The following is a 23,928-nucleotide window of genomic DNA, read 5'->3' as shown; positions in this document are numbered from 1 at the left end:
AAAAATATATTTTAAAGTTATTTTAACAAAATTACTCATTTATCAATTTGGGCTGAAAATCAGCCCAACTTTAGATGGACTGAAATAGGTTGGGTGAAGATAGATTGAATTCAACAAATGGGCGGGTCAATAATCAGCCCAACCTTGGACGAGTTGAGCTGGTCAAATGGGTTTTGGCTCAAATTGCCACCCCTATTACATAGTAATTAGGATGACCAAGCAAGTAACATTTACAAAATTAATTAAAGAAAAGAGTATACTACAAAAGGTAAATTAGTCCAATCTTAACTTTCTATATTAATAATAAATAAGTCAAAAATTGTCACAAAAAATCAATATAATTGATTTAGGCATCATCAATTGATTCCAACAAAACATCTTGTGCTCAACTTAGAGAACAGTAACAATGCGCTTCTCTAGTCTCCCTGCACTAAATACATATCATACAATATCTCTTCTAATCCTAAATTGTCATTATTAATGTAAATAGTTGGTATCATAGAGTCTTTTATTTTCTCTCCCCAAGCTTATTAGACCTTGAAATCTCCTTGCTTGTTTCCATTTAGCTTTTCAATGCTTCTTTCTTCAAACTTAATGTACTTATACCATTTAGCACAAATAAGATAGACCAAAAAATCAGCTGCTGTCAATGCTGCTAAAAGGAAATAGAATCTGTCTAAATGACCCTTGTTGAGATTTCCAGGTATCCACCCAGGCATCTTATCAGTAGTTGAAATTTTCATGACAATAGAAACCAATAAGCTGCTGACATAATTTCCTAGTGAAATTGAAGTCATGCATAGTGCACTTCCAAAGCTTTTCAATCCATCAGGTGCTTGTCCATTGAAGAACTCCAATTGTCCCACATACATAAATACTTCTGATGCTCCAATAAGTACATATTGAGGAACTTGCCAGAAAATACTTAATGATCTTGAATTCGTGCAACTTGAACAATCTTTGTCCGCGGATTTTAGCCTGATCAAATTTAGCACATGAAAATACAATCATGATAATCTTGATCCAAGTAAATTTTAGGCAAATTATGACCTGACTAGTTTATCAATTCAATATAATCTTATTCACCCATTTCACATTACTCATACCTGAAATGCTCAACGATTCCTGCTGCTACCATTGCCATAATAGCAATGATGAGTCCAACTCCCATCCTTTGGAGCTCTGTCAATCCTTTTGGAGCAGACTTCTTTAATCTTGCAACAAGGGGATCAAGAACTCTTCTATAGATAAAAATGAATGCTGCAACACTGAGAATATCAAAGCTAGACATGCTTGCTGGAGGAATATGAAAGCCTGAGACTGTTGTTTTCATTGCAGCCCCTTGTTCCACAAACAGAGAGGCCATTTGTGTAAACACTACTGAATACAGTATTGTGCAAAGCCATATTGGAAGTAATCTCAATATGCATTTCACTTCTTCAATTTGAGATACTGCACAAAGACGCCATGGGTTGTTTTCTCCATCTTTTGATGTGATTATAGCTGCTTTATCCAAGAATCTATAATACCAAAACCAAATAATATCGTATATCAAAACAATGCAAAACATAGTCCGTCCATTGCCTATTATATAACGGTGTTTGACTGGCGAAAAATAATATATATTTTAAGTTTCCTAATTAGAATTTATGGTCTTAAACATATCATGATCTTTAAGAGTATATCATTAAGGGTAAGATATAAAGTGTCATTCTTTTTTTTAAGGAAAATAAAAAAGAATGAGTGTCATAAAATAAATAGCAAGTACTAAATTTCATTAAAATAACTTACTTGAAACCATCTGTATGGAGAATTCTTCTATTTCCATTTTCAGCAGGTTCTTGTCCTTCACCCTCATATAGTTCATCTCCCCTTATAGGTTGTTCAACTTTCCATTTTCTAGTAGCAGCCACAACCACTTGACAAAACCTTGACAAAGGGTTGCCTGTAGGTTTAAAGTGCCTATACCTAGGTGTTCCAATAAGAAACAATACTAATGCCAAAATGGCAGAGCCAGCCGACGCCCAAAAGCCTAAAGTCCACATTCCCTTATCTTCAAAATAGCCTAAGATGGTATTTGAGAACAAAGATCCAAGATTTAATGCCAAGTAAAAGTAACTAAAAAAAGCCACTTTTGAGTGACTCTCTTGAGGGTGATCTTCATCAAATTGGTCAGCTCCAAATGTTGCAATAGTAGGCTGATACCCTCCATTCCCAAGGGCAATTAAGTAAATAGACACGTAGAAGAGTGCGACACTTATAGTCGAGTGGGACCCACAAGGGTTACTTTCGTCTCCGCAACCTTTAGGCTTGACTAAGAAAATGTATGAAGTCAATGAAAGTGAAACCACTCCCTGCAAGAACAAAATCTTAATTAGTACCTAAATATTTTAAAGATAATAATTGAGTTGTGAATTGAGACATTTCACTTACAGCCACAAAAATGGCTTGGAAAATAGCACAAGTCTTGTATCTTCCCCAATAGGAATCACTGAGGAAAGCTCCCAAGAGAGAGAAGATATAAACTGTCCCAGTCCACTTGCTCACATTGTTGGCTGCTTCAGCATTGTCTTGACCCATAACTCTAGTCAGAAATAGTACTAGATTGACTCCAACACCAAAGAATGCCAACGTGGCTAGACCTTGATTCACTGATATTAATTTAAAAGATAAAAGAAATAGTTATTTTTCAATAACTGTTAAAGTTGTAACAAGCAAGAAGCTGGTATTTCGGTTGGATGATGATCTACTACTCCATATTATCATTTGTATTCGATTATCAATTAAAAATTTGCTTACCAAGTAAGAGAACACCAGCAAACCACCTCCCAGTCCTCGCACGCACGGCAGGTTGACCATGCTTATCCACACTTCCATCAAAGGTGTATTCATCTTTTTGATTCTCTGGCTTATGACACTGTAAAAATATTATGGGAGAACATGCATTAGCCGTTAAGATGGAATATAAGGAGTAATTAATTTAGTTTTTACCAAGGCGTCCAACAGCTTAATTAAGAAAGAATATTCATGAATTGACAATTTTATGACTACTCAGTACGCTGTTATTCTGCTCTGTGAAGGAATCATTTATACTGCCATTGTCTGGTTTGAACTAGCTAGTTTAATTATATTAATTACCCACACGAGATGCTGTCCTAAACACTACAATTATTCGTTTCGCGTCATGTGGGAATAATTCTTACTTTCCATTTGCTATATTGGAAAATCAGTTTCTTACTTTTGGTTTAACCTGTACTATAGGAGAAAAGCAATATAAACGAGTTATCATTATCTGCATAAACACAAAGTTGCTGGACTTTTCCAGTTAATTGGATTTAAGTTAAAGATATACTGACAAGGTAATGATTTTTTATACTATTAATGTAAATTAATTTGGTATAACAAGTTACGTACCTTTTATCCTAAGTTACTCATTAATGATATTATATAAAATTACCTGCTTTTAACAGCTTTAAAGTGGACAATTGTATAACTATTTTTTACACGGCTAGTGCTTAATAAAACGTAAACTCCTACTGATTATTTTGGACGCGTATTATGGCAATTACGTAGCATGCTTTTGCAATAGATTTACTATATATAGGAAAATAACTCTTCTGTTACTAGCTTTACTTATTACCAAAACAACCTTAAGCTAAAACTACACCAAGATTCAGTGTTTGTCCCCATTTTTATCCTTCGACCTGCATAGACAACCAGCTGTATGTATTTACATACATGGATCAGTGGATGACGTATTGTGTGGTCCTTCTATAACGTTAAAGTGAAATGATATTCTTATCTGTGTTAAGAAAACTAAGAAGTCTTAAAAGCAACAAACAACGTTGTCTTTATTGTAGCACATCTTTCGCTAAGTTACAATATTACTTGACGTGTTTGAATTCTCCTTTATAAGTATTTCTATACGTATTAAAGCCATGACAGAAAGTTCATCATATAGCAAAATAGTATTATTGCAGACTCTCGATGAACTAGAATTTCTACTACGTATTTAGTAAAAAACCTACACGGCAAGTCAAGCATGACAAGACTCCCGTGAGACCGTGACAACATTTTTATGGCTTTTTCTTCTTCTCAATGCTACTAAATTACATATTCTAGAGCGAAGTTGGAAATGAAAATACCAAACATATATATCACTTGGTACAATGACTAGAGATAGTAGAACAGTTTGATGGATTTAGGACGGTTTCTGTGGATTCAACTGAACCCATTGATATTGACCTAGATCATGTATACATATAAAAAAAAAAAAAATATGTATAGAAGAGTATATAATAAAATCATTCTAATTCTGAACTACTTGGCGGTATATTATGAATTCGTCTTTATTTGCAATAAACATGAAACAGAAACTCATGCATCACACAGAATATACTATATTAATTATTCTTACGAAACAACAATTTTTTAATACTTTTGGAATGTACATATGTGGAAAAAAGAAGAAGAAAAAGACGTGACTATCTGAGAATGAGAAGCCATAATAAAAAAGAAGAAAAAAAACCGGACCATTTTGAAAAACATCAAAACGATTAGAGAAGACGAAGTTGGCCATTTTAATTGTGATGGAAAGAATTAGAAATCATAAAGCAAAAAAGATCCAAATTATCATGAACAGGGAAAGGAACAAATTAAATACAAAAGGGAAAAAAGAAGATCTTTACGCCCATGCATTGAAATAAACATCAAACTAAAGATATAGGAAGTTGGCCAGTTTAGAATGGAAAGCATAGAAAAGTGTACAAACCATTTTGTCAATGTTTAAGCAAGCCATTGGATTTTTCCGTAGCAAAAAATATTGTGAAGTTTAGCGAGGAAGCAATGTCCCACAAGTTTCACAGAAATTATATATGTTTCGGGAAAAGGTGAAGTTAAGTGAGAGGAGAAGAGAAGGAAATCTTTCTTTTTTTTTCTTCTGGGGGTGGAAGATATGGAAGAAATGTTGAAGAGAAAAGGGGAAATGGTGAGGTATTTATAGAGTGTAGCTATGGGTTTTTAACAGCGTAATTGAGATGTTACGTGAGGAAAGAAGAGAAAATACTAATAAGGGATCAGTACGCACGTAGTAAAAAAAGTCCATTAGAGAAAAGGACAGAATATGGTGACAAAGCAATGTGTTGGAAGCAAAAAATACCATACTAACTTTTTTAGGCATGAATTGAAGGAGGAAAAGAAGCGTACGTGATTTGGTTGGAAACAGAGAGTTGGTGTCTCTCTCACGAGATGAAAGAGTTGAGCTTAAGCTGATCTTTATTGTGATTAAGCTGTATTGATGTTGACACATTTGAAATCTTATTTATTTATTGATGGAGTGGAAATAAAAAAATTTTAACTGTGTTTTATATGGCAAAGAGTGGCCTAGTGGAAGTCAGGATTTCAAATGTGTTTGTGAGATGTAAAAGATATATACTATGAAGTAGTCAAGTTATGTACAAACTCCAAACAGCATGTCCTATTGATTTCAAAAGAATTGCAGATGTGATAAGTTGAAATGCAAATGCGATATGTCCTAATGCAAATGTAAGTAGAATTAATTAACTGTATTCCATTCACTTATTCTATTTTCTCTAACCTTTTCACTGCCACTTCTCATATAGTATATGTCAAAACTTAACTAAGTCAAATCAATACAGCTGGATTATTTTCCACAAAACCATCCTAATTAACCTTATTAATGGAGAATTTTACTGCACGTGATGGTTATATTTAAGCGGCTCCTCTCTATAAAATACATGATCATGAGAATTTCAGTGACTTAAACTTTTTATAACTAGCTACGCAGTTTTTGCAAATAAAAGTTTTTGCTATCCTTGGAATGTTTGGTCTATTTAAGGCATATATATACTTTGGATTCCAACATTCTATGGTGGCCTGAGAATATCACTGAGTATTTATAAATGTTTTAATATTGATCAGGTGCATTAAGAGATCTCAATATAAAAACAGATCTCAATATAAAGTTTTTTAATATTTATCATATATACTTTATATATGGTGGGAAACTTTTTAAAGGTGATGTTCTTTTGTCTGTAGATCCTATTGAAATGACATTGAACCTGGCAAGGGCCAGTAAAACCATTTTCTGTCGAGACGCGAGATAAAGCAAAATTTAGGTGAGACAAATAAAAGTGGAGGTCTTTTCAAGTTAATAATAAACAGAGACAACTAATGAAACAAGCTTAGCTGCCTTCAACCAAACTTTTTTGTGTGCTCTAATTTGGAAATTGGAAAAGCACGTGTGATCACTTAGGTAGCCGTCTTACATCCTTATTTTTTGAGGCTTGCTCTATTGTCATTGTCAATTGAGAAGAGACTATTTATCCTGTCACAACACAATTTCCTTTTGTTTTTATCCTTCTCATCATTAAGTTCTCTTTTTTTGTTTACTTAAATATTTCATCATCTTTAACTGAAAGTGTCAAATTTAATCTTTAACTATTTTGTACATTTGATAGATTGAGCTTTAATTACTCCCCTTAGAGAACTATTATGCGGGCAATTTATGTTTACCCAAAAAACGAATAAAGTTGAATTTATACGTAGTTCTAAGGATACGTGGTATAGCTTGGTACAAATCGAAAAAGTAAGTAGAAAAATATCGAATATTGACTGTATAAAGGAATGAAATACAAACCAAATTGAGTAGAGAATGATATATAAACAAGCAAGATGGATTAATGTCCAAGCTCAAAAAGGGATAATCTCAACTCTATATCAATGTAATAATCTTTAGAATGTGAGTGTATCAATGTTTTCTCCTCTGAATGTCCGATCCCTTTTACAGAAATAATAGCCACTCTTTATATAGTGGAATAACCTACTTTGTATATTATTAAAAATACATAGTGAAAATCCCATGATAAATTAGTTAATTAGCTTTTCCTTAATTCCCGTCGATATTCTCTCCCCTAGTGCGGCTACAACGACTCTTTGTCTCATAGCTCGATCTTGGTTGGTCTCGGTACTGATCGAGCTCCGGACCTCGAGCTCGATATCGACTCGAACTCTGTATTGACTCGAGTTCGGTATTGACTCAGGCTCAGTATTAATCGGTCTCCAAATCTTGAGCTCGATAACCTGGCTTCGGATATCATCTCGATATTATGAAGACGACCCTCGGTGCATCATGTTTTAATCTGGAATAATTATACGAAGGGAAAAACTGTTTTGACCGTATACAGATAGTCCCATAGTTTCTCGGGAAGAATGTGGCGAGAAACGATATGATTTTCCAACGATATGACTAGATATACACTAACGTTTGCATCAATTCCAACCATGACGGTATTAAATGTGTGTCAGATGATGGTCGGCCACTGCTGATATTGAACCGTCATCGCCAAATCTATAAATAGCACATCTTTTCACCATTCTTTACTTTGAGATCTCCAATCTCCAAATCTTCTAAGTTCTTTTTCTGCAAATCTGTGATTTTTACTGTAAATCTCTTCTTAGAACACCAAATCTTGTCATCTCCCTCTATTTTCAACTTCAAATCCAAATGGCGAAAACATCAAAAACTGTTCCTCAAAAAGAAGACGCTTCTTCATCGCGGCCTGCCGGCGACAAAACACTGGTTGAGCCACGACCTGAGGAGTGTATTTTCGAGGGGAGGGGGGGGGGTGTTCTCACTTCTGATATTAAGATCGACAAAGCCTCGTCGGTTCCCGATCGATGCAAGCCAGTATCGAGGTATATGTGCTCGATAACTAAGGGATACCTTAAACAGGTAAGGATAGATTGTAACTGGGAGAACAAAGAAGTGGTGATCCCGGCTCCCGAAGAAGATATTACCACCCATGTGAAAGGGTTTTTAAGTGTTTACACGTACCCTTTCACGTTGGGCCCCTTCGACCTCGTTGTCATTGATTTTTGTTGCCAGTACCAAATAACCCTAGGCTAAATCCATCTTTCTTTTTGTCGAATTGTTATTCTGATTCGCTTCTTCGTAAACAAAGTCGAGGGGATGCCTTTCACCCTCGACCACCATATCAGGTTGTACAGCCCTCGCCTCTATCGAGGCGAGTTAATAAAACTCCAACGCCGAGCTACCAAAGTACTATTCTCGAGCATAGACGAGGATAAGGACAGAGGTTGGATGAGCTGGTTCGTTCGAGTGAGGACTTCCGACCTAATCCCAGTCGAGAAGATGTCATTTCACGAGGAATGGAATATGAAGCGTAAGTACAATCCCACTGTTAGCTCCTATTTATTGTTCTGTTCCTTTGTTTCTTTCTTATCGATATCTTTTTTCGTGATGTAGCGGTTGCTTGGATGCATGGTGTAATTTCTAACCTCAAAAGCTAGGTTCGGGACCTAACTTAGACCTCTACGTATGCCGAGCGCTCATGGCGCGATCTATCAAAGGACCGATGGGAGGCCAAAACTCATGGTAAGCCCCTTTTTCCATATTTTTGACGATTTTGCTTGAAGCATTTCTTACTTAATTTCCTTTCATACAGGCCTTGGCAAAGATGCTGTCATGAGGCCCTTATCTGGTGAGGGGGAGACTTCGATCCCGGCACCAAAACCGGTGAAGGACAGAAAGAGGAAAACAATCTCAACCTCCGAGGATCCCGAACCTAAGAAGAGGACAGCTCATAAGCCAATGAAGAACAACATCCTCCTGACCGAAGACTATGTTCGGTGTCTAAGGGATGAAGACGAAGGAGAGAAAAAAGACAATTTCGGGCTGGTAGCTCGAGTGAGAATGAGCACCGAGGCCCCAAAGGCTACTGAATCGGTGAAGGCTGCATAGATTCTATCTCGAGATGAGGGAACCTCGGAAAGAGAATCGGGCAAAGTCCCCGAGCCATCGAGGATCGAGCATGCCTCCCACCATAATGAGCCAACGGTGGGTACGGCTGCGGGGGTTGATCTCGAGGCTCCTCGAGATAGAGAGATCGCCCTAAGTGATCTACTTGGGGCAATAGAAATTAGAGGCTCCCCGATGCTACCCTCGTTTTCCGAGGAGATGATTCGAGTGGCTCGGGCCTTGAAGACCTCTCTGTTGAAGGAATCCATGGAAAGGAAGATCCTTTCCATGATTATTTTACCGGGGTCGAGGATGATACCGGCCTGAGCGACTTGGAGGTCTCGAGAAAGGACTCGGGTGAGGCATCGAGCTTTTTCAATAAAGTGCAGCAAGCTCTGAATCGTGTAAGCCTTTACTCCCCTTGTTGGTAATACCCTTGTGTTTGTTTTTCTCTTCCTGTCTAACTTCTTTTCTTCCTTCTGCGTAGGCCTTACCGTTTAATCGGGAAGCATTTTCTCGGTCTCGAGCTGAGCTGAGTCGGTATGAAGCCGACCTCCGAGGGCTCACAAATGAGAAAAATGCCCTTAAACTTCTCTGTGGGCAAAGAGAAGAGGAGATCAAGGATCTCCGAGCCGAGTTGGCCAAGGATTACCAAGATCATACTGACCTGACTGAGAAGGTAATGAAAATCTTAAAAATTCACGGGCTCGATTCGGGAATGGTGGCTAACATTTCAATCTCACAGCTTCAGTAGAATATCGAGATGATCGGGCAGCTCCGTAAGGGGGTCAACATGATAAAGGCGGAGACCATGGGGTGGAAAGAAGGTATGGACCGCTTTGCTGTAGAAAAAGAAACTGCTTTATCCCAATTGTCATTGACCGAAAGTCAGCTTCGAGGCGTGAAGGAAAAATGCTCGATTCAGGCAAAGAAAATAGAGGAACTCGAGGCCCGGTTGGCTTCCGATCTTGCAAAGGCCAAATATGAAGCCGAAAAGGCAAAGGCCAAGGCAGAGGAAATCATGGCCGTCTACTGGGCTGATGCTGAAGCCGCTCAAGTCCAAGCGAGAGAGGCAGCCGAGACCGCTCAAACTCGAGCATATTGGATTGCTGAAATCGCCAAACACCAATCTCATAAGGAAACCCTCGAGGAGATCCACGCTCGGGGTTTCAATCTTTCCTACGAGATAAAAAAGGCTAGAGAGCATGAAACTAAAGCTGCAGTGCTGGCCTCCGAAGATGATGATGATGAAGACGAGAGCAAAAGCGAGTACGAGAGAGGGGAGGACCTCGATGGAGAAGAAACTTCCCTCGGAGGAAATCAGGAACCTTAGGATTTTTCATTTTTGATTTTTTGCGTAGGATCCTGATCGGACCATGTAAATATCTTCATATATATAAAGATCTCTTTCTTTTCCGACTTGCCTTTATTTCATTATGTGCCTTGTGAAAATTTTGTTTCATTCATGCCTTATAAAAATATTGTTCATAAGTTCGAGGCTTAATAGTCGAGTGAGCGTCTGCTCGAACTCGAAGTAATGTAGCCTTTAGGATTTATGGTCGAGTGAGTATTTTCTCGAACTCAAAATGAAAACAACCCTTAGGCTTTATGGTCGAGTGAGTTTTTGCTCGAACTCGAATTAAGAGTAGCCCTTAGGCTTAATAGTTGAGTGAGCATCTGCTTGAACTCGAAGTAATGTAGACCTTAGGCTTTATGGTCGAGTGAGTGTTTGCTCGAACTCGAAATGAAAACCGCCCTTAGGCTTTATGGTCGAGTAATTGTTTGCTCGAACTCGAAGTAATGTAGCCCTTAAGCTTAATGGTCGAGTGAGTGTTTGCTCGAACTCGAACTAATGTAGCCCTTAGGCTTAATGGTTGAGTGAGTGTTTGCTCGAACTCGAAGTAATGTAGCCCTTAGGCTTAATGGTCGAGTGAGTGTTTGCTCGAACTCGAAGTAATGTATCCCTTAGGCTTTATGATCGAGTGAGTGTTTGCTCGAACTCGAAATAAAAATAGCCCTTAGGCTTTATTGTCGAATGAGTATTTGCTCGAACTCGAAGTAATGTAGCCCTTAGGCTTAATAGTCGAGTGAGTGTTTGCTTGAACTTGAACTAATGTAGCCCTTAGGCTTAATGACCGAGTGAGTGTTTGCTCGATCTCGAAGTAATGTAGCCCTTGGGCTTTATGATAGAGTGAGTGTTTGCTCGAACTCGAATTAAGAGTAGCCCTTAGGCTAAATAGTTGAGTGAGCATCTGCTTGAACTCGAAGTAATGTATCCCTTAGTCTTTATGGTCGAGTGAGTGTTTGCTCGAACTCGAAATGAAAATAACCCTCAGGTTTTATGGTCGAGTGAGTGTTTGCTCGAACTCGAAGTAATGAGTAGACCTTAGGCTTAATGGTCGAGTGAGTGCTTGCTCGAACTCGAACTAATATTGCCCTTAGGCTTTATGATCGAGTGAGTGTTTGCTCTAACTCGAAATGAAAACAACCCTTAGACATTTTGGTTGAGTGAGTGTTTTCTCAAACTCGAAGTAATGTAGCCCTTAGGCTTAATGGTCGAGTGAGTGTTTGCTCGAACTCAAACTAATGTAGCCCTTAGGCTTAATGGTTGAGTGAGTGTTTACTCCAAATCAAAGTACTGTATCCCTTATTACTAATGGTCGAGGGAGTGTTTGCTTGAACTCGAAGTAATGTAGCCCTTAGGCTTTATGATCGAGTGAGATGTTTGCTCGAACTCGAAATGAAAACAGCCCTTAGGCTTTCTGGTTGGGTGAGTGTTTGCTCGAACTGGAAGTAATGTAGCCCTTAGGCTTAATGGTCGAGTGAGTGTTTGCTCGAACTCGAACTAATGTAGCCCTTAGGCTTAATGGTCGAGTGAGTATTTTCTCGAACTCGAAGTAATGTAGCCCTTGGGCTTTATGATCGAGTGAGTGTTTGCTCGAACTCGAATTAAGAATGGCCCTTAGGCTTAATAGTCGAGTGAGCGTCTGCTCGAACTCGAAGTAATGTGGGCCGTATGGAGCTTGATCTCGTTGATTTTTTAGTTGGAAGTTCCCGATTTATGGGGTAATTTTTCAAACTCCCGTCATGGTCGGTCCTTAAGCCTGTTGGAACATGAAGTAGGAAGATCTTTCTGAGGTATGAGATATCGGTAAAGAAGAAATTTCTCTTTATAAGTCATCGCACATGTGTTCATGTTTTGTGCCAGGGCTTGAGCAAACTACACGGACATGGTTCATTTGACCATTTGGCCCTTACACCTTTTCCTATCGAGACCCTGTTTGACATGAAGTAACTTTCTTGCATCGAACTTGACTTATTTGAGGGCAATGCCCCCCATTATTCGAGGTTGATTGTAAAGAGGCCTCAGATACTGTTGAATTGTTCTAAGTTAGCACGATCAATGGTTACCTCATTAAAAGCCTTGCCGAAAAACCCATTTGGGACAAAACCGGTCTAAGGGAAAAAGAGTGCAACACGTGCTTTCAGGCCTAAAGGCTTCGAGTTGAATAATCCATCCATGTTTCTGGTCGAACACCTGCAAGGGTTAGTTTCGAAATATTATTGAACATGGGAGGGTCATACCTTAGCAGTAGTATCATTTTAGGTGTGACACGTTCCAATTGCTTGGTAGTTGATTGTCATTTATCACACCGAGCTTGTAGGATCCTTTTCCGACGATTTCAAGAACCTGATACGGTCCTTCCCAGTTCGGACCCAGTTTCCCTTCATTCGTATTTCGGGTGTTGAGGGTGACTTTCCTTAGCACCAAGTCCCCGATTTTAAAATATCAAAGATTGGTTCTTCGATTATAGTACCTTTCGATTCGTTGTTTTGGGGCAGCCAATCGGACGAGAGCGGCTTCTCATTTTTCGTCCAATAATTCTAGGCTCGTGTTCATGGTCTCGTTATTTGACCCATTTGTCGCATATCAAAACTTGATGCTAGGTTCTCCGACCTCATCCGGTATCAAAGCTTCGGTGCCATAGACCAACGAGAATGGCGTTGCTCCGGTACTAGATTTCAATGTTGTGCAATATGCCCATAGGACCTCGGGTAGTATTTCTCTCCATTTTCCTTTGGCGTTGGTCAATCTCTTCTTAAGATTTTGGATGATGCTTTTGTTGGTTGATTCGGCTTGTCCGTTCCCGCTGGGATGATAAGGTGTTGGTAGAATCCTTTTGATTTTATGGTCTTCGAGAAATTTAGTTACTTTGCTGCCGGTGAATTATTTTCCATTATCACATACAATCTCGGATGGCAACCTGAATCGACATATGATGTGGTCCCAAATGAAGTCTATCACTTCTTTTTCTCTGACTTTCTCGAAAGTCTATGCTTCAACCCATTTAGAGAAATAATCAGTCATAAACAAAATAAACTGAGCTTTACCTGGGGCCGATGAGAGTGGGTCGGCGATGTGCATTCCCCATTTCATGAAAGGCCATGGAGATAGTACCAGGTGGAAAAGTTCCCCGGGTTGATCAATCATGGGCGCATGCCTTTGGCACTTGTCGCATTTTCGAACGAACTCCCTCGCATCCTTGTCCAGCATCCTTGTCTCGACCCAATAATATCCTGCTCTGATTATTTTTTGGACCAACGAATCGACACCAGAATGATTCCCACAAGTGCCCTCGTGAATCTCATGTAGGATGTATTCGGTATCTCCCGGTCCCAAACATATTGCCAGTGGTCCATCAAACGTCCTCCTAAATAGTGTTCCATCTTTGGAGAAGGTGAACCGCGTTGCTTTTATGCGTAGAGCCCTCGATTCTTTTTGATATGATGGAAGCTTCCCATTTTTGAAGTACTCTATATATTTGTTTCTCCAATACCAGATTAAACTTGTGGAGTTTATTTCGGCATGTCCTTCTTCGATCACCGACCTTATGAATTATACGACAGTTCCCGAGTTGAGTTCGTCATCTTCGACCGATGAGCCTAAGCTTGCAAGAGCATCGGCCTCGCTATTCTATTCTGGTGGTACATGTTACAAAGTCCATTCCTTAAATCGATGTAGAGTCACTTGTAGTTTATCCAAACATATCTGCATTCGATCTTCTCGGACTTCAAAAGTCCTATTAGCTTAGTTTACCACTAGGAGGGAATCATACTTGGCCTCCACAACCTCAACTCCCAAGCTTCTAGCTAGTTCAAGACCTGCAATTACAACCTCATACTCGGCCTCATTGTTAGTCAATTTTGTAGTTCTGATAGACTGTCTAATTACATTACCTGTGGGCGATTTTAGTACGATGCCCAGTCCGGACCCTTTTGCGTTCGAGGCACTGTTGGTAAAGAGGGTCCAAACTCCCGAAGAGGCACCCGATTTTATGAGTAATTCCTTTTCAATCTCGGGTACGAAGGCCGGCGTAAAGTCAGCCACGAAGTCTGCTAAGATTTGATATTTGATAGTGGTTCAGGGTCGATACTCGATATCGTACCTGCCGATTTCTATGGCCCATTTGGCCAATCAACTTGAAAGCTCGGGTTTGTGCAAAATATTTCGAAGAGGATAAGTTGTTACAACATGTATCGGATGGCACTGGAAATATGATTTTAGTTTCCTAGAGGTGCTTATTAAAGCAAGCGCTAATTTTTCGAAGTGTGGATACCTAGTTTCGGACCCGCTTAAAGTTCGACTCACATAATAAATAGGGAATTACGTACCTCATTCTTCTCGAATCACGACTCCACTTACCGCTATCTCCGAGATAGCTAAATATAGATAAAGTTTTTCGTCTACCTTCGGGGTATGAAGCAACGGCGGGCTCGATAAATACCGTTTTAGTTCTTCCAAAGCCAACTGACATTCCGGAGTCCATGCAAAATTGCTTTTCTTCTTTAGCAAAGAGAAAAATCGGTGGCTCTTATCTGAGGATCTCGAAATGAATCGTCCCAGGGCGGCTATCCGTCCCGTTAGCCTTTGTACAACCTTTACATTATCTACCATTGTGATGTCCTCGATTGCTTTGATTTTATTGGGGTTAATCTCGATTCCTCGATTGGACACCATGAAACCAAGAAACTTGCCCAAGCGAACCCCGAATGCACATTTTTCGGGGTTGAGCTTCATATTATACTCCCTTAGTATATCGAAAGTTTCCTGCAAATGCTTTGAATGGTTCTCTGCTTCCAGGGATTTTAACATGTCATCAATATAAACTTCCATTGATTTTTCTATTTGTTTTTTCGAACATTCGATTTACTAGGTGTTGATAAGTTGCACTAGCATTTTTTAGACCGAATGGCATCACATTATAACAGTAGGTACCGTACTTAGTGATAAACGAGGTCTTTTCCTGATCCTCCGGGTTCATCTGTATTTGGTTGTACCCAGAATAGGCATCGAGAAAACTGAGAGTCTCGTGGAATAGGCAAAGGAAAAGAATCCTTAGGGCATGATTTATTGAGGTCTTTATAATCTATGCACATTCTAAGTTTGTTCCCCTTTTTAGGGATTACCACCATATTTGATAGCCATTCGGGGTATTTTACTTCCCGAATGGATCCTATTTTAAGAAGTTTGGTTACCTCATCTTTGATGAAGGCATGTTTGACCTAGAAGTGGTGATTCCCAGTGGGATCCATGCCATGTCAAGATGGGACCAAGCGAAACAGTTCATGTTAGCTATAAGAAATTGAATAAGCTTTTTCCTGAGCTCGGGATCTAACCCCGTGCCCATGTATACCTTTCATTCGGGAAGATGTTCGATTAACATGATTTGCTCCAGTTCTTCGACCGTTGATTGGGTAGCGTCAGAATTATCGGGGACCACGAAGGGTCGAGGGACCCCATATTCATCATCTTCGCCAGTCTTCTGATTCCCTAGTTGGGTTCGAGGCTGACGTTTGTGATTACTTGGTATTCCGTTCCCCCTTCGAATCTGATCATTTGGTCGATGATAGTAAAGATATCGGAATTACTTCATCGATGACAAACATTCCTTTTGTGGCCGGTTGCTCTCCGTAGATCGTTTTGACTCCCTCCGATGTTGGGAATTTCAGAACCTGGTGGAGGCTCGAGGGTACAACTCTCATATTGTGGATCCACGATCTCCTAAAAAGAGAGTTATACCTCTTGTCGCCTTCGATCACGTGGAACTTTGTTTCTTGGATGGTCTCGGCCACGTTTATTGCCAGAATTATCTCGCCCTTAATAGTTTCACATGCCATATTGAATCCGTTTAGAACCAGGGTTGCAGGTACGACCTGGTCCTGTAGACCGAGCTGCTCTACGACCTTCGATCTAATAATGTTGGTCGAACTACCTGGATCAATTAACACATGCTTAACTTGAGTTTTATTCATACGTACAGATATTACCAGTGCATTGTTATGGGGTTGCATGATTGCTTCTGTGTTTTCATCACTAAAGGACAAGGTTCCTTTAGGTGTGTAATCTTAAGACCGAGATCGCTTCTCTCTTACAATCGACATCTTAGTGCGTTTAAGATTTAGCCCCTGGGGGATATCGATCCCACCAATGATCATGTGGATGATGTGTTGTGGCTCTTCTTGTTCGTTTTGTCTTCTGAAATCCCTATTTTTGAAATGGTTTTTGGCCCGGTCACTTAAACATTCTCGAAGGTGAAATCGGGCTACCTCCTCTCTTAATTTCCTGCAATATTCCGTCCTGCGGCCATGAGTGCCATGATATTCGCATATTTAATTGGGATTCCTCTGGGTTGGATCAGTTTGCAGAGGTCGAGGCCACTTAGTATCTTTGATGTGTACGATAGCCGACATGATGGCGGGTGCATCGATGTTGAAGTTATACTCTGATAACCGTGGTGCTTCCTTAGGTCTGATATGCCTATCGAACCCATTCTTGTTCATCAGCCCTCGAGACCTTTGGCTTCGATCACTTCTTTTATCGCCTTGTATGGAGTTATGTCTTGGTTCGTTACCCCTACGATCTCCACTATATGGCCGGTATCGGTCCCTGATCGGCCTTTGTTCTCGGTTGATGTCCCTTTTAATAATGGACCCAGAACCCAACTGGTCGTCTTCAACTCTGATCTTCGATTGATACCGATTGTGTACATCGGCCCAGGTAACAACTAGGTACTCGATCAGGTTCTGCTTCAACCATCGTGAAGCCATCGAGCTTCGTTCATTTAGACCTTGAGTAAAATCTTGAACAACCCAATTGTCTATGATCGACGGTACATCCATTCGTTCCATTTGGAAACGAGATACGAATTCCCTTAGCATCTCATTATCTTTTTGTCTTACCTTGAAAAGGTCAGACTTCCTGGTTTCGACCTTTATGGCCCCAGCGTGTGCTTTTACGAAAGAATTTGTAAGCATAGCAAAAGAATTGATAGAGTTAGATGGTTAATTATGATACCATATCATTGCTCCCTTTGACAGGGTTTCAACAAAATTTTTCAATAATACAGATTCGATCTCATCGTCTTCTAGATCGTTCCCTTTAATGGCATATATGTAAGAGGTGGCGTGTTCGTTGGGGTTGGTCATTTCATTATATTTAGGAATTTCGTACATGCGGAACTTCTTGGGGATTAGTTTCGGAGCTGCGCTCAGGGGGAAGGGCTTTTCTACTAATTTTTTAGAATCCAAGCCTTTCAATATCGGTGGTGCCCCCGGGATCTGATCAACCCTGGAGTTATACGTTTTCACTTTTTTGTCATTTGCTTCAATCCTCCTTTCTCCTGACTCTATTCGTTTTGTCAGTTCCTCGAATATTTTAACAATTTCGGGATTAGTCCCCGATTCTTGCTCATTTGACCTTACGACAACTGGCCCCATTTTGTGGGTTACTTCTTGGGGTGGACTGAGCTTGAGTCTGGTTGGTGTCTGGGTTTGGCTCTGCCACTGGGTTATTGCTACTTGTTGAACTTGCAACATTTCGAAAATCATACGCAAGCTGATTCCGTTTTCCTCAGCGTTTTAAGTATTTCGAGCTGCAGATCGAGTTCCACCATGAATACTATTTTTAGGGTCGGAACGTTGGATTGCCTCGATGGCCACATATGAATTAATGTCTATTGGCTCTCCGACCCGAGCTTCAATGGGATCGACGAGTGGCCTTCCACCCCTGGGGGTTAAGTTGTTGTTCTCATCTTGAAGGCCAACTTCGTTGTCGATAAATAAGGCCATTAATTGAGAATTCATCATTTTTCACCTGAAATCAGAGACACTTCCAAGAGCAAATATAAAATAGTGTGTTTCACAGAGATTCGTACCAAATAACCACTATTATCCTTAACCCCACGGTGGGCGCCAAACTGTTTACTCAAAAAACGGATAGAGTTGAATTTATACGTAGTTCTAAGGATACATGGTATAGCTTGGTATAAATCAAAAAAGTAAGTAGAAAAGTATCGAATATTGACTGTATAAAGGAATGAAATACAAACCTAATTGAGCAGAGAATGATTTATAAACAAGCAAAATAGATTAATGTTCAAACTCAAAAAGGGATAATCTTAACTCTATATCAGCGTAATAATCTTTAGAATGTGAGTGTATCAATATTTTCACCTCTGAATGTTCGGTCCCTTTTACAAAAATAATAGCCACTATTTATATAGTGGAAGAACCTACTTTGTATATTATTAAAAATGCATAGTGAAAATTCCATGATAGATTAGTTAATTAACTTTTCCTTAACTCACCCCGAGATTCTCTCCCCTAGTGCGGCTTCAACGGCTCTTTATCTCATAACTCGATGTTAGTTGGTCTCGGTACTGATCGAGCTCCGGACCTCGAGCTCGATATCGACTCGAACTCTGTATTGACTCGAGTTCGGTATTGAATCAGGTTCGGTATTGACCGGTCTCCGAATCTTGAGCTCTATAACTTGGTTTCAGATATCATCTCGATATTATGAAGTCGGTCCATCATGTTCCAATCTGAATTAATTATACGAAGGGCAAAACTATTTTGACCGTATATACGTTTATACGAATTTTTGATGAGGGGTCATTTGATTCACTTACTAGCTAGTTAGTAGAGGATTATAATGCTGACAATTAATAATGAAAAGATTGTTATGTAGTGAGCATAAAGGTATTATTTTACATGGATTACTTACTTTAAAAGAGTATGTTTTTTTTATGAAGAAATAATTTAATTTTTGTAGTGCTGCTTATACGCGTATTCTTATTCCATATTCTATCCCGTATATAATGATATATAAATTATAGTATATACAAGTATTGTTTAATACTGTCAACCAATTACAATACATTAATTATGAGGAGATTAATTTTTTTTCTTACGTGGTCAACCAAACATTGTACTCTATCCGTTTCAATTTATGTGAACCTATTTTTTTTTAGTCCGTGCCAAAAAGAATGAACACTTTCCTTATTTGGAAATAATTTACTTTTATTCAATGATTTATAGCCACACAAAATATATGCGTCTCATTTTACACCACAAGTTTAAAAGTCTTATCTCTTTTCTTAAATTTCGTGCCTAATCAAATGCGTTCATATAAATTGAAACGGGGAGAGTATTATATAAATCTTATGCAGTATTTTATGCTAAGATTAATTGCTCGGATACACAACCAAAAACGATCCCTAAGTGAATCGAAGTTCATTGTACTAATCTTAATGTTTTGCTGTAAAAAGAATCAACTCCAAAATATAAGACGACGGCTGGCTCCACTTATTTTCTTGACTCTACCACTTGGACTATGGGAAGAAAGGGCGGAGAAGCAACCTAAAGAAGCAACAAAGAAGATTGATTGTCCTTGTTTTATTCCTTCTTTTTGGTTACAAAGGAAAGACTTGGGATTCTCTGCATTATTGCAGACCTACTAAAGACACCGACATCAAGGAAGATTTATTATAGAATAAAAGAGGGTGAAAAATAAGCTAGGGATTACAGTAGGGCAAGATAAACGTGTTATTAATTTGTCCCAGTTTTCACTGTGCTTTGCATGATATATAAAATTATTTTGAGAAATTTTTTTTAATTAGCATGTTTTAATATTGATTCATAATCCAACCAATTAAATTAATAAAACATACAATAAATTTGTTCACACTCCATTTCCATTTATTAAACCCCTTAGTTCCCGACTTATTTGAAGCAAGAATGGGGCAGCTATCTGACAGCTTGTTCCAAGTATATTTCCTAGGAAAAAACCATAAGTGGTATTCAACTGGTGGAGGTTTTTATGTCCCACCATAATTGATTAATTTTTAAGGAGAACAAAATAATTGAAGTATAGGATCACAAAAGGACAATTCAAATAGTGGAGGTTTATTTGAATATCACGTCTTCTCTATTATTAGTTCCTTCTCATAATCAATCAATAATCTTAAACCAAACAATGGTTAGAGATCCTACATTTGAGCTCATGAAACATGGTTTGCCTAGATCAAACTTAAGGATGGGAATTCTATTTTAGTTGGAGACCAAAAACAAGAAGTAATATTCAGTTACATGAGCAATTGACGGTACTTATAGCCATCATAAAGTCATAAACTATCGTAAAGAAGAGGTTAGACAAACACAAGAAAAGGGAGGTTAATTATTGATCACTTCTACATACGCCATCTTCATTTTCTTGTGTATTGTCATTCAATTAAGCAAAATGTGGTATGTGTTACTTTTTTATTTAGTAATAGTTGTGTTTGAGTCGGCTTGTAAAAATTTAGATTATTTTACGGGGCATTTGCTATTTTTAATCAGTAAGTGTTTTAGTATTAATTCTACCACTTTGCTAAATGAGATGAAACATTTAACGTTTTTTTTTGCTTTTGTTATGATTTGAATCCTGATTGTTCTTGGTTTGATTTTATCACAACACTTGTTATTTAATGATGGTCAGGTCACACCGTGCAACCGGTTACGTTTCTAAAAACTAGGTTATTTATTGCAAAGCATATAAGTAAGAAAGAAACCTAGATTAATCCTTAATAGGAAATGTCTAACAACTTCAACCTTTTAATTAACACTTGAACGGAATGTTCGTTTAAGTATAATTACTATGTACAAATGCATTGTTGTTAAAGGAAATGATATAGCAGTGAATTGGCCTAATTAAGCATCGTAACGTTAAAGTCAATTAATTATTTTTTTCGCCTCACTTTATATGACATACTTTTTTTTAGATTGTCTCAGAAAGAATATTTAACTTCAAAAAAATTTTCATTTACACTTTATAAGATGTTTTAAAGTTATATAAATATCTAAAACTTGTTTGAAATCATAAATGTCAAAAATAATTTTTTTCTTAATCTACCTAGTAAACGATGTAACATAAGTTGGAACTAAGGAAAAACTGTTACTAATAAGGGCTTAAAGATTAGGAGATCGCCACGTAATCTGTGAGCACGAAATCTTGACTCTTTTTCAGTCGTCTTTTTGCTGAAGAAAAGGACTTAATGACTCTTCAACACTTCGGAAAATGAGCTAGTCATCTAGGCACACAACCCAAATTTGACTGCTGAGAGTGACTTCATATGAGTTGTTGGCAATTAATTTGTTTTTCTTATGGCTGCTGAAGACAAGAATTTGGTAAGATACGTAGGTCCATATATATGAAAGGCAGCCGAATTAGTATAAACATTTAATGTAACTTGCAAACTGTGCTATCATTATCCTCACTCTTATATTGACCAGATTTAAAAAAAGGGATAATAGCTCTTTTGGTCCCTCAATTATTGATAAATTTTAATTTTGATCCTTATGCTATATGGTTTAACATATTTTGTAAACCCCGTAACATTCTATGACTAATTTGGAAAATTATGAAGGTGTATAATATCTAAATCTTGTGCTTAGAGGATATTATGAATGTTTGGAAGAGGGAAGAGGTGTTATGGAATAAATAGGAATTCGGTAAAGGGCCAAATATATCCTTGTATTATGATAAAAGGTTTAAATATATCATTCGTTATACTTTGGGTCTAAATATACCCCTGTAGTTATACTATTTGTTCAAATATATCCCTCTTCCGTTAAGTTTGTTCAAGTTGGACATCCAATTCTACGTGGCACTGATATTTGATGAGGTGGACGCCATGTGTTATGCCACCTCAACCCCCTTAACCCATTTTACCCCTTCTTTCTATTTTTTTTCCGTCACTAAAATTTTCTTCCCCTCCACCTCCATTGCTACCATTACCGCCGCCGTAAAAAATATTATTTTTCAAAGTTTAGTTTTTTATATATGTTTGTTTCTCCACTCATCGCTCACATTTGATTCAATACAATCCGAAGCTTCTCAAATTTCAAATAAAGTTCTCTTCCTCGAGAAACTAGATAATCTCTTTGTGTACTACTAGTGTGCGTGATATTGGGGGGTGACTAATTGAAGTATTTTTTTGCAAACCCAAGTACTCAAAGCATTTGCAGATGGGCAGGATTCAGTATCATACTGTTCAAATACTCCGATTTGGTCTGAGTTGACTAGCTGAAAATTAATATTGTTCATGGTGGTAGTTATGGTAGCAATGGTGGAGGAGGTGAAGAAAATTTTAGTGGTGAAAAAATAAATAGATGTAGGGCTAAAATGGGTTAGGGACGGTGAGGTGGCATGCCACGTGGCATCCACCTCATCAAATGTCAGTGTCATGTAGGATTAGATGTCCACCTTGGACAAACTTAACAGAAGATGGGCATTTGAACTAATAATTTTATGGCAGGGCTATATTTGGACCCAAAATATAACGGGGGGTATATTTAAATCTTTTCTCATAGTACAAAGGTATACTTGGCTCTTTTCCGATAGGAATTTATTCAAGAGAAGAAAGCGAACATGGTCGCACATGTCCTGATTTCAAATGATTATATATCCTAGTGTGTATCAAATTAAGCTATCATTCATATATCAAATGAAACTCCTTGAGTTTAGTTTTCTGAACTTCAAATCGTTCGCTATTTCGATATCCCTATAAAATGTTATGTTACTAAAGGGTAACAGAGCATGCTCACAGCCTGCATGGCCCATGCAAGCCACCTACGCAACCTACATGGCCACTTCTTGAACGAGACCAAAAGAAGAGGGGGAGGATTCAGGATTTGCGTGGCAAATGCATGAGCTTTGCATGGCCCACTAGCCCCCAGGTCTATAAATATGTGCTAGAACGTGATTTTCTCATTCTTAACACCCCAAAGAAGCCATGGCTTAGTCCTTTCAAGGAGATATTAAAAAATTACAAATTACCTAAGAATTTTACCTGGAGTTTTTTTCAAAGGAATTTTATTCGGATTTTCATGCGAAAATCTAAAATTCCTAAATTCTTGAATATTTTACATGCAAAACATATTTTTCAAGGAAAATTCGCATGTGAATTTTGTGCCACTCTATGCCAAAAGATTACCTGGGGAATATTTGGAGAAATATCTGCAAATACAATTTTTATAGGTAAATCCGCATGGAAATAAACAATAATAAATCTCTTTGTTAATTTGTTGTCACGACCCCAAATTCACAAGTCATGATGGCACCTAACCCAACTCGCTAGGCAAGCCAACAATCACATGATATCAATGAAAATGGAATAACATGGTCTAATAACCCATCGGAAGAATGTCATAAAATTATCTGAGAATAATGCCAAAATGCTACTACAACCAATCCTAAAATCGGTGTCAACAGGTACACGAGCACTACTGAATAACAAGGTACAAGAAAAATTCTCTAATACAACTGTATGAATATAAGAACGATAAAGATAAAGATAACAGGAAGAGAACTTCAAGGACTGCAGATTATATGTCAGCTACCTCGTAGTCTTCCAAAAGCTAGAAACGACTCAAGTATGAAAATCACCTCGGCCGGATGTACCTGGATTTCCACACGAAGTGTAAAGTATAGTATGAGTACATCCGACCCAATGTACTCAATAGGTAACAACACTAATCGTGGGTTGAAAGCAGTAACGAGCTTAATACAAAAATCCAATGCCACTACCAATAATCGATAACAGTTCAGAATATAAAGGATAAACCGTGGGAACAGTAGCTCAATAATATCAAGTTGAGCTTGTCCACATTTCAGTAATTTAGGCATGCTTTCAAGTATAATAGTTAAAGCCCAACACAAATATAATAGGTCAATTATCAGGTAGCATGAGGAAAGTGCATCTCTATGCCTACATGTCAGGTATACATGTCAATCAACAGTATCACAGTGGATTCATCAAGAATATTTA

The 23,928-nt window shown here is 38.3% G+C and overlaps 2 protein-coding genes across 2 annotated transcripts; one reads left to right on the top strand and one right to left on the bottom strand.

Moving 5' to 3' along the window:
• Nucleotides 1-319: 319 nt before the first annotated feature.
• Nucleotides 320-4,982, bottom strand: LOC104101313 (protein NRT1/ PTR FAMILY 7.3-like). Its single transcript, XM_033657417.2, has 6 exons — nt 4,772-4,982; nt 2,800-2,917; nt 2,434-2,651; nt 1,792-2,354; nt 1,107-1,520; nt 320-978 (listed from the first exon to the last, which is right to left on the bottom strand). Exons 1-6 carry the CDS (start codon nt 4,796-4,798, stop codon nt 531-533), a joined length of 1,788 nt encoding a protein of 595 aa, XP_033513308.1. The 5' UTR covers nt 4,799-4,982; the 3' UTR covers nt 320-530.
• Nucleotides 4,983-9,590: 4,608 nt separating this feature from the next.
• LOC138897325 (uncharacterized) lies at nt 9,591-10,112 on the top strand. The gene has a single exon (XM_070183290.1). It carries the CDS (start codon nt 9,591-9,593, stop codon nt 10,110-10,112), a length of 522 nt encoding a protein of 173 aa, XP_070039391.1.
• The last annotated feature ends 13,816 nt before the right edge of the window (nt 10,113-23,928 follow it).

The sequence above is a fragment of the Nicotiana tomentosiformis genome, chromosome 8 (genome assembly GCF_000390325.3).
Source record: "Nicotiana tomentosiformis chromosome 8, ASM39032v3, whole genome shotgun sequence".
NCBI lineage: Eukaryota > Viridiplantae > Streptophyta > Magnoliopsida > Solanales > Solanaceae > Nicotiana > Nicotiana tomentosiformis.
This window is presented reverse-complemented; position numbering and strand designations above follow the sequence as displayed.